The sequence below is a fragment of the Paramormyrops kingsleyae genome, chromosome 13, assembly GCF_048594095.1.
Source record: "Paramormyrops kingsleyae isolate MSU_618 chromosome 13, PKINGS_0.4, whole genome shotgun sequence".
NCBI lineage: Eukaryota > Metazoa > Chordata > Actinopteri > Osteoglossiformes > Mormyridae > Paramormyrops > Paramormyrops kingsleyae.
The window spans coordinates 28,478,367-28,488,352 of NC_132809.1; the positions used below are offsets into that span (position 1 = coordinate 28,478,367).

General features: G+C 41.7%; 1 protein-coding gene across 1 annotated transcript; it reads right to left on the reverse strand.

The window, feature by feature from the left end:
* Positions 1 to 220: 220 nt before the first annotated feature.
* Positions 221 to 7,743, reverse strand: ccnd1 (cyclin D1). The gene is made up of 5 exons (XM_023827155.2): positions 7,246 to 7,743; positions 5,678 to 5,893; positions 5,094 to 5,253; positions 2,295 to 2,443; positions 221 to 402 (listed from the first exon to the last, which is right to left on the reverse strand). The coding sequence occupies exons 1-5, from the start codon at positions 7,441 to 7,443 to the stop codon at positions 241 to 243; spliced, it is 885 nt and encodes a 294-aa protein (XP_023682923.1). The 5' UTR covers positions 7,444 to 7,743; the 3' UTR covers positions 221 to 240.
* Positions 7,744 to 9,986: the final 2,243 nt, after the last annotated feature.

The following is a 9,986-nucleotide window of genomic DNA, read 5'->3' on the forward strand; positions in this document are numbered from 1 at the left end:
TTCTTTTTCGTGATGGTTTTTTTTTTTTGCCAAACAAAGAGGGAGCAAAGGTGATAGGCATGTGGGGGGGCCGTTTAATCCCTTCTTGGATGCCCAGACGTCCTGGAGAAATGTGGGCACGTCACATCCCTGGGCTGCTGAGAGAGCGGAGGAGAGGGAGCGCCGGTCGAGGGCCGGCAGCTGGGCGCAGCTCCCTGGTTAAGCCTCTCGCTGAGGCCGGGCCCCAACCAGGCTTTTTGCTCAGATGTTCACGTCCCGCACGTCCGTGGGTGTGCACGAGAGGTCCGCCTCATCTCCGGCGGCCTTAGTGTCCGTGGAGGCGCCGTGGCTCTGCTGCTGGGCCTGCCGCAGGCTGGACTCCAGCAGGGACTCGATCTGTTCCTGACACGCCCTCAGGCAGTCCTGCAGGCAGGAAATACCCAGAATGCAACATTCACATTCCAGCTTCTCTCAACCAACTATGCACAGTATCGAACATAAATAAAAATCATTTTGATTACAATAAATGCTGCTTTCACAGTGCAATCACAAGAACCCCTAACATATTTCACTGCGAATGATTCCCTACAAAAGGAAACTACACAATAACAAAATATATTTTAGGTGCTACTCTGTCGTACCCGAGTCACAGACATAAGATTGGGTGAGGCTATGGTATCATCGATACTGAAGATGCAAATTAACCACTGGTGCAGTGTAGATTTCCTGCTCCATCTTTCCAATGGGAACATTCTAGAAGTGTGGCCTCTTTGCCCACACCACGTGCGGCCAGGCACGCTGGCAGGAAGGCCATGACACGCGCCGCGGAACGCACACCGTCACAGCCATAGGATTAATGTCACGGGGCGCCCCACGCCAAGGCACGGCTGTGTCCCTTTCTGCTGGCGACATCTGTCTGACCTCCATCCCAGCAGCCACCGGCCCATGAGAAACGTCTCTGAGGCGTTAGCGTTTGCATGAGTGGCACTGAATGGGTCTGGCATGAGAAAGGAGCCCCTAACAGGACTAACAATCCCTGAGACGAGTGACAGAGAATTAAATATCCAACGTGCAGTTGCAGCTTCTGCTCTTTTGTGGATCCTTCTACAGTAGTTGCAGCAAAATCTACTGAAACTGTGAAACTCAGAATATCATGCCATGTCTGTCTACACGACCTGCAGACCCCCCTACGGCTGAAATACACTGAAATTACTGGCCAACAACGAGGAGAACAGTAATACGTTCAAATTATCTGCCTTATCCACTCCTCTGCAAAACTCTCTATATTAATGATATATGTTTACATAACATTATATGTTTGCATATTCATTGCCATAATCGAACACGTATTTGTATTGTTTTTTTTACTGCTTGTACCACCTTAATTTGTATATGTGTTTTGTGTTCAGGGATATGCAGAGTAAGATTTTCGTTGTATGGTGTGACTGTTTATTGCGAAAATTACAAAAAAACTCCTGAAATGAACTGATCCGAATCACTGTTCAGTCCTCATCTACATCAGGTCTGTTTATGTGTCACATTCACACTGCGTTTTCTCACTGCGTTTTCTCAATGTTTTGATAGCGAGTAGCACCCAGTGCTTTAAATATTTGCCCCATCCCTCCATCTACAACATACTCCTGTAATGACACCCAACCACAATACACCCCTGTTATGATATGCAAGTACGCTGATATTCAGATGAGTGATTCTGATTCTAGCGACTATAACCAGCCCACACTAGGAACAATGATGGTGCATTTAGCTACTGTGCCACGGAGTGGGAGGGCTGGAGGATTAGGAGGAAGACAATGAACCATGAAAGGCTCGAAACATAATCTGGTCCGGTGAATTCCTGGCTCCAAAACAATGGGAGGTAAAGCAATTCACTCAGTGCAGAATACGAAGGACAGACCCATTCAGGTGGGGGGGGGAGGATCAGCCTCAGGGCCCTAATTCTAATCATTTGGGCTCTAATTACCTGGGATCAAAGAGACAACAGGAAACTAGAGACTCCGCGGTGAGAAAATAAGATCTAAAAAAGTTATTATTGAATACTATTTCCTAATCTTTCAAAAAAAAAAAGGCCTATTGTTTTAAGTTCAAAAGACACAAAACATAAGCATTAAAATAAGCATTGTTTTTTTATTTGGCTTCGTATCTTTCCCTTTTCCTGCCCTCGGTGTCACTGAACACACCCCCCCCCCCCATTCCACCGCCCAGTTGACTGTGCTGGGTTGCCAAGCCGCCAGCAATCATGTAGGTGTGCTTCTTGTCACCCGGGTCGCACGCGTGCACGTCACAGTGAGACCTACCGGGTCGCTCTTGATGACCTGCGACAGGAAGTCGGTGAGGTTCTGCGATGACAGAATGCTGTCCGTGCTCTTGAGGTGCAGCCCCTGGACCGCCGCCGCCACGCTTCCCGCAGCCACCATGGACGGCGGACTGGCGATGAATTTCACATCTTGAAAGACGGAGACAGAGCACTGCGTCAGAGTGGACCTCAAGTAGGTAGGTCCTCTCATTATTCCCTTATGGACTAGATGGTAGCCAGTATTCAGACCAAAAAAAAAAAAAAACAGAGTTGAACAGATCGGCAGCCTATCATTACTCACAAGGTTTGAACTTTTCAAGAAGAAGGATGTAAGGATGTAAAGTCTGGGGACCGGTCACTCATGTGTTGGAACAAAGCTAAGTGAGAGTGATACCGTGGAGGAGGACCATGAAAGAGAACCATGGAGATCCTCGAAAATTATGCCCTGCTGACTTGTGGCTGGTTGCCCAGATTTCAAGAGTAGTAAGCAGTTTGTCCTGGTGTGAACCGCGTCCCCGTCCCCCCCCCTCCAATTCAGCCACCCATACACCCAATTCGCACCTCCCTAATGAATCACCTGCAGCACATTTCTACACCCTCGCAACCTCACAACACAAGTGGCGGAAGTGCCGTGGAAAGGGGAAAAAGAAAGAAAAAAGCACCGTTCTAGAAGGCAATAACTACTTAACTACTTGGTGACCATACTAGAAGTGGGATGCACCCCCCCGTCCCCCCCCCCCCCCCCCCGCACCCCTACCCCAGCCAAAAACAATGCTCCTTCCCTTTCTGAAGCATCCATGCTCTCACCCTCATCCGGCACTAAATCACCATTCAGATCGCTTTCGCTGAGCCTCCCGTAAAAGCAGCAGCGCACCCAGCTTCCCTTCTCAAGTGTAAATGAGGACGATAGATACGGACACGGGGCCCTTCCACTCCGGTGGCTCGCAGGCCAGAGGCTCCCCGGACGAACGCCCTGGCAGAAGCCATTGTCGAAGGCATCCTCGATTTATTTACTGCGTCGGCCATTAATTTCAGCCTATTAATTAAGGGGCCCTGCAGGTTGTGTAATAGGACACCCCGCTCGCCCCCCCCGCTCGCCCCCCCCGCTCGCCCCGCGTAAGAGAGCGTGGCATCATGTCAGATCCCATTGCGTTACCCTCATGCCATTGAGATCCCAGAAACAAATGGAGAGTGCGGCAAGATGAATTGAACCTGACACGGGCACAAAGGCAGGAACGCCCCCCCCATTCACTTAGACCCATATCCTTGCTAACCTGTCCTAAATAAAGCAGCACAGAGCTTGGAGAGGAGCCAGAACGGCAGCCACCCTGAAGAAAAACAAAGCAGGAAGCCCTATAATAGGGGAAAAGGAGTCATTCCCAGTCCCTTTAAAACCGAAACGGAAAGAGCAAATGGCAATATTTCAACAAGACAAATCAAAATTCCTCATACAATGTTCCATAGAGTGAAGCTCTAACAGGTTGCAACTGGTTGAATACCTCCGCCAGACCATTTCCAGTGATGTCAAGTAGAAGAACTTCAACTCGTTTTATTGTTTTTGTTTTCCTCTCTATTATTTTCACTTGTATCTTTGCACCAATATGAAAACAAGAATAAAATCCATTCCTCTTTTCTCTGGCTTGCTTTCTGCTATGGTTCAGGCTTTTTTTAACGTAACGCTCCTAACCTGCTTCTCCCCAATCACCTTTCTCCAGGCTGAGGGATTCGCTCAGGCTGAACCACCAACGACGGGAGTACGGGGGCCATGTCAAAGCACATTCACTCCACTCAATTAAGCGCTAACTTCAAACAGCACCACAAGCCAAGTTTTCCCCCTGACCTACCAAGGGACAAAAGGGCTTCCTTCGTGCAAATCCACTTCTGTGAATAAAGGTAGGGGGTGGTGCAGGGGTCATTCAGGGGAGGAATTCTGCCTTAATATCACCTCCAGCTGAATTCCTATCCCTCCTCAGAAGCCGTGCTTCCGTTCAATAGGACCTCTGACCAAGCTTAAGGGATTTTCAATGGGTGGAAATAGGGCAGGAAAACTGAGTTCCCTGCAATCCAGCAGAGCAAAAGGGCCGAAACCAGCACGACCCCTTGCCCTGTAGTCTACAAGTCACCCAGACATAATATTTGCCTTGTATAACAGAGCAGGGTTAAGCTCCTTTCATCTTGTGGGAGAGATGCAATGATTTGAGACTGGCACAGATAGGCCCGTTTTTGCCTAAATTTAAATGCCTTCCTCATAAAACCAGCTGCACAAAAGTATAAAAAAATCTACTCTTATTGTTCTATTTATACATAATTTGAAGGCAGCCACTGACAGAGCTTCCAACCACAGATCTATGGAAATGTTCGAGAGCATGGAACATCTACCGAAAAATATCCCAAAACAAATTTATTCCGCAATAAACAAATGTACAATTTTGTATAATTCACACATAGCACCATTCTAAAAATAAAGCAGCGCCATCACCATAAGTATTATTATTATTGTTATTATTATTACTTCATATTGTTTTTTTGTTGTGGTTGTTGTTATTATTTTTACTTATGTTGTTGTTGGAATGTTTCTATAGCTATGTCTGAGTACAATGTATATAATTCACTCTACTGGTAAAAGAAATCTAGCATACATTTCATGCCCCTTACCTGTTTATCTTTAAAGTAATCCACTCCTATATCTCAATGAGAATTATATAGTGTTGCGTCCCTGTCCTCAAACCTTATGGTGGATACAACATGAACAGGAGGGGGCAGCAGACATAACAGTTTCCTGCATGACTTCTATGCATACCTGTCGCACAGAGAGCCACAAAGGTCTGGGCGTGCTTGCGGAGGATCTGCTTGGTCTCTTGGTGGATGGGCAGTTTGGACAGGAAATGTTCAATGAAATCGTGGGGTGTTACGGAGGCTAGGTCCCATTTCAGTTTGTTCAGTGTGAGTAGTTCCATTTGCTGTGGAGGAGAACAAAAACTATAGTGTTGATACTTGTTGAGATCAGTCCGCCATGTGGCAAGCATCCACCGCTAGAGGGAACTGTAGGTCAATAAATTACAATGCAGTCCAATCTAATCTAATCTAAGATATAAAAGTAGTCCTACTCAATTAAATGACATAAGAAAACCAGTCTCAAAATAATTCAAGTGCGACACTTTTGCTTATTTAACTTTATAGTAAAAATCATCTACAGTTGAAAGCTTTTGAAAATTTACCCATAAAGTACAGCAAAGCATGACTCACGCTTCGCGTTTTTAGCTATCATGCAATAGTGCAGAACTCATGCAAGTTTTGTTTTCTTTAAAAAAATCTAATTATATCAAGTAAGAATCCGCAAAATATATCCCTCAGCCGAATATGTATTTTTTATTGTGCATTTACCAGTAACTCGCTGGGTCTGATGGAATTGTCGGTATATATGCACAATTTCTCTGCAGTTAGCGGGATGGTCTCCTTCATTTTGGACGCCAGAAACATGCACGTAGCTCCCAGTAATTGTAATCTGGATTTTTTTGTGGGTTCCACAGACAAAAATCTGTCCAAATAATTCATAGCCAAGGGGAAAACCTCCTCTTCGCATTTCTGCTCCTCGCAGACCTGTAATATGAAGAAGAAAACAATTCAGACATTTTATCAAAAGAAAGGCTTCATTCGATATTTGTAAACAATAAGAAGCAACACAAATTATTTTTAAAAACGACCAAAAATAGCTATCTAGCATCTCTATTCTCAAATCAGTACTGATACTGTTATTGCAGCCTACCTTTGTGGCAAACTATATGTATTAGCACGAAATAAATTTTAGGGTGGTCTACAAAGAATTATTTTTGCAAAACTTCTTTTGCTATCTTATAGATTAAGGAACTTGTCAATGTTTTTTTCCTAATATTTTCAGCCATTTTATTCCATTGCACGGAGGTGGCGTCCACTGCTACGTCCGAAACAATTTTGTAGTTCGTCATCTTTTCAAAAAATATTTAAAAATATTTCAAAATTGTTAGAGCGCTTTAAATTGACATGAAAATGTTCTTTGCCACATACTTTATTGGTTAGAAGCAAAAGTTTCCAATTTCCAATGCCTTTTATAGGAGAAAAGAACTAAAATTGTAAGACTCCGCGTTTTCATGAAGAGCATGCGACATTTTAACTCGTGATGACACGCAACTTCAAAAAATATTTAAAAATATATATGCACACAAACTATGCACAAAAAACTAATGTAAATCTTGAAAAATATGTTTTGTTTCATAATATTTCAGTTTCATCACAATCGTAGAGAGTGAAAAGGTAATAATGAACCTATTTTTAGAGCGTTATTCGGAAGCTAACACTGGAAGTTCGACAGCCGAGTTGAAACAAAAAAAAAATACGTATAAATTAAACGTTTTATTCCAATCATCTTTAACAAACTATAGGAATCATACATCCAGATCGGTTTTGTAGATTGTATACAATTTATGTCAATTTTATAATTATTATTGAATTTCAGTTTATTAAGACTTTTCGGAAGAGAACAAAGATGGCGCATATTACTGGCACGAGTTGCACTGCATACGTGTACATCGATATTAATTTAAAATAAATTAAAATAAAATTGTTTTCTTGAAACTGCAGACTTAGAAAACATTCGAAAGCTTAATTTACATTAAACTTTGCAAAGGTAAACATAAGTTTAAACACGCAACTCATTATCGACATTATTTGATTATTATTGATTATTCTCGTAATAGTACAATAAGACGGAAAAGTCCAAATAAGCAATAACTATGATTACATAAAAAGTTAAAAGACCATGTGTGTAAGTGTTTTAAAGTATGTTCATGTCACATGAAATGTATCCTTTTATAAACATTAAAATGGGTCCAAAGGGCATATCAACAAGTGTCCAAGTACGTAACCTGGTAATACTTTTGCAACTACATTTCCGAATTTAATTTGAAATTACAAACCTCCAGCATCCACGTGGCAACAATTCTCCTCATGTAAGGCACGATATCTTTCTGAACGCATTTAAAGTAATTTGCAGAGGGAAGGTAATTGTCCTCGGCTTTTAGCATTGTCTGTAGAACTCTGTCATTGAGCAAGTTGGCATCTTGGTAGGCTCTTCTGATGCTCTCCACCTCGCAACACAGCAGCTGGTGTTCCATGTCTGTAGAATTGCCGGGGTTTTCGGTTTTCGGTGGATACGGAGAAGCGCTTCGCTACCAGACGTTCCGCGGATGCTGCTCGCTGCTACCGCTGAGTAAGCCCTCTGGAGGCTGCCAAACGTCGCTCTCCCCAACAGAACTCCCTTTAGCTCTCTATGCAGTGACGTTAATGTTGTTAAGGGGAGATCAAAGCCTGTGTGAGCATGAGCGAGAGAGTGAGAGAGAGGCCAGAGTGAGGAGGGTAGTCTTAAGAGCAGCAAGTTCGCGGTCCGGCCCAATGCCGCCAGAACATCGCTTAAATGGGAGGTCCTTTTTTCCAGCTTGCGGTCGCACTCGATAGAGTCGGGAGGGGGTAGAGGGGAGGGAGAAGGGGTGTATTTAGCTGGAAGTAGTAATGTATGTGTATCGGTAATGGGTTTGGGTGTACGTCGGGCGAACGGGAGGTGGGGGTGGTTGGGAGAATGCCCATGCTGACAAAATTGTCCCCCAGTTCCCCAGAGACACATACATTTACGGCTTCATATTATTAATCGAAAATGTACGCGCGTGTGCCTGTACCTTAATATATCTCCGTATTTATATGACCATACTGTACAAAAAAAAAATGCTCATTTTAAAGTGCACATGTATTTCACCCGACTAATGTTTGAGCTTTGCACAAGTTAACGGCAAAAAATATATATTTATTGATTTAGTTTTTTGACCACTTCACATGCTGCAAATTATTTTGATTTATGAATAGATCCTATAGACGCGTTGACATTTTCTTAGTATATTTTGTGCATATGTATATAGGTGTCCATACATGTTGTGTCTAGATACGATATTATCCATTAAACATGGGAAATGAAAAAATAGATAAATAAATAAATAAATAAGCTGAAGCACTTCTTTAAATCAGGGAAGAATAGCTCTCCACGAACGAAGTGCAGAACTCCCATCCCTCTGCGTGTGGCAATATAGGACAAAGTAACTTCAACAAAAGTTGGCAGAAGTTTCTGAGGAAGAACCAACCCACCCCCTCGATGGGAGGCAACAGAAATTAAGGTAAACCAATGGGGGGAACTTCTGTTACCAGGCAGAACTTAAGCAGGAACTAGCCGACTGTCGAATGCCGTTCATCTAAGGTGACTCTGTTCACAGTAGATAAATTTGCATCGGGAAAAACTACCTTAAGCATAGTTTCGTTGTGTTCTGTAAAGTCTGTAGCATTCGTTAGTTCAGACTTTAGTGTATTTAGAGTATATACTACTTGAAAATAATGTCTTGCACCCGGAAGATACTAGCCAAGCATACCACGTGCCACATCTAAAGTACAAATATGTAATAAAAACAGTGACATGATCAGTATGATTGTGCATTATTTTCAGAGTTGTCTTATTTGTGAGGTCAATTATGAGTTTTAAGACCAAACAGCTTTTGTCGATGTTTAATAAAATGTATCGTTACCTTCTAAGGTCCTGTAGCTTAATTTTGCTTTTTACATACTCACCTAACATTTTGAGTTATATGTTTGTGAAACTGACATCAATTCAGTTATAAAAAGCATTATAAGCACTCTGAATATAACACATTTCAGAAGCGTATAACAACGTTTATTCAAAATTGTATAGACATTGCTGTTTATCTGATAAAAATGCTTATTATTAATATTCCAGTTCATTTCATTCATACACAACTGCCTTCGAGTACTTGAGTTTATTTGTATGCCTTACACAGCATTTGTCATTTTCATGACCGTCCAGCGAACGGTAACCACAAAGACTGTAAAATGAAACTAAAATGTCCAGAACCAAATATAGATATAGTTTTAGGATATTATTACGGTACCTGAAGCGGTTTTTTTTTCAAATCTAAATTCTGCAAACGACAAGTTTTGCAAATCATTGTTTGCAATGCTATTTACTGCTATTAAATACAAAGAAGTAAGGCGGATCTACTTAACCACGGCTTGCTGTCACTTTAAAAAGCTACTGGCGACTGAGTATAAATTAAGCGTCCTGTACATTCCACACATTCCTATCGTCACCATGTTGAAAAACTTTATGTACCGTAAAATACATAATAAAAAAGCATATAAAATCCCAATGTTCTCAAATAAACTGGATGTTTTACACCTCTGTAAGTTAAATTGTGAATGATACCACGGATAAAACGATGTTTGGTCATTAGGAAATAAAATGATCCAATCGTATTATAACTTTTTATTCATGTATTGTCTCAATACTTTATTTTATATAGAACTTTTGTTCGTATATGACCTTAAAATATGAAATATATACGAGAAGATATTATACAGAGTTTTATTCCTGCATTCTCAGTGTGTGATATATATATATATATATATATATATATATATATATATATATAGTTAAAAATCAATAAGAACAATGCACAGAACCAGGATGCCTATTTTAAGGCGATTTTTGATGTAGCCTTATAATTGAACAATTAATGTCTCATGGAAACCGTGTAACATTGTGTTAATTTATACAAGGCCACATTACATCCTAAGAGAAGTTGTCTATATGTTTTTAAAACAG

Bases quoted from the DNA above. Each gene is read 5' to 3' on its own strand.
- ccnd1 (XM_023827155.2), bottom strand. From the start codon at position 7,443: ATGGAACACCAGCTGCTGTGTTGCGAGGTGGAGAGCATCAGAAGAGCC. The intron at 2,444-5,093 runs GTATGCATAGAA...CCGTCTTTCAAG, and splicing joins TGTGGCTCTCTGTGCGACAG to ATGTGAAATTCATCGCCAGT. The intron at 403-2,294 runs GTAGGTCTCACT...TCCTGCCTGCAG, and splicing joins AGGTCATCAAGAGCGACCCG to GACTGCCTGAGGGCGTGTCA.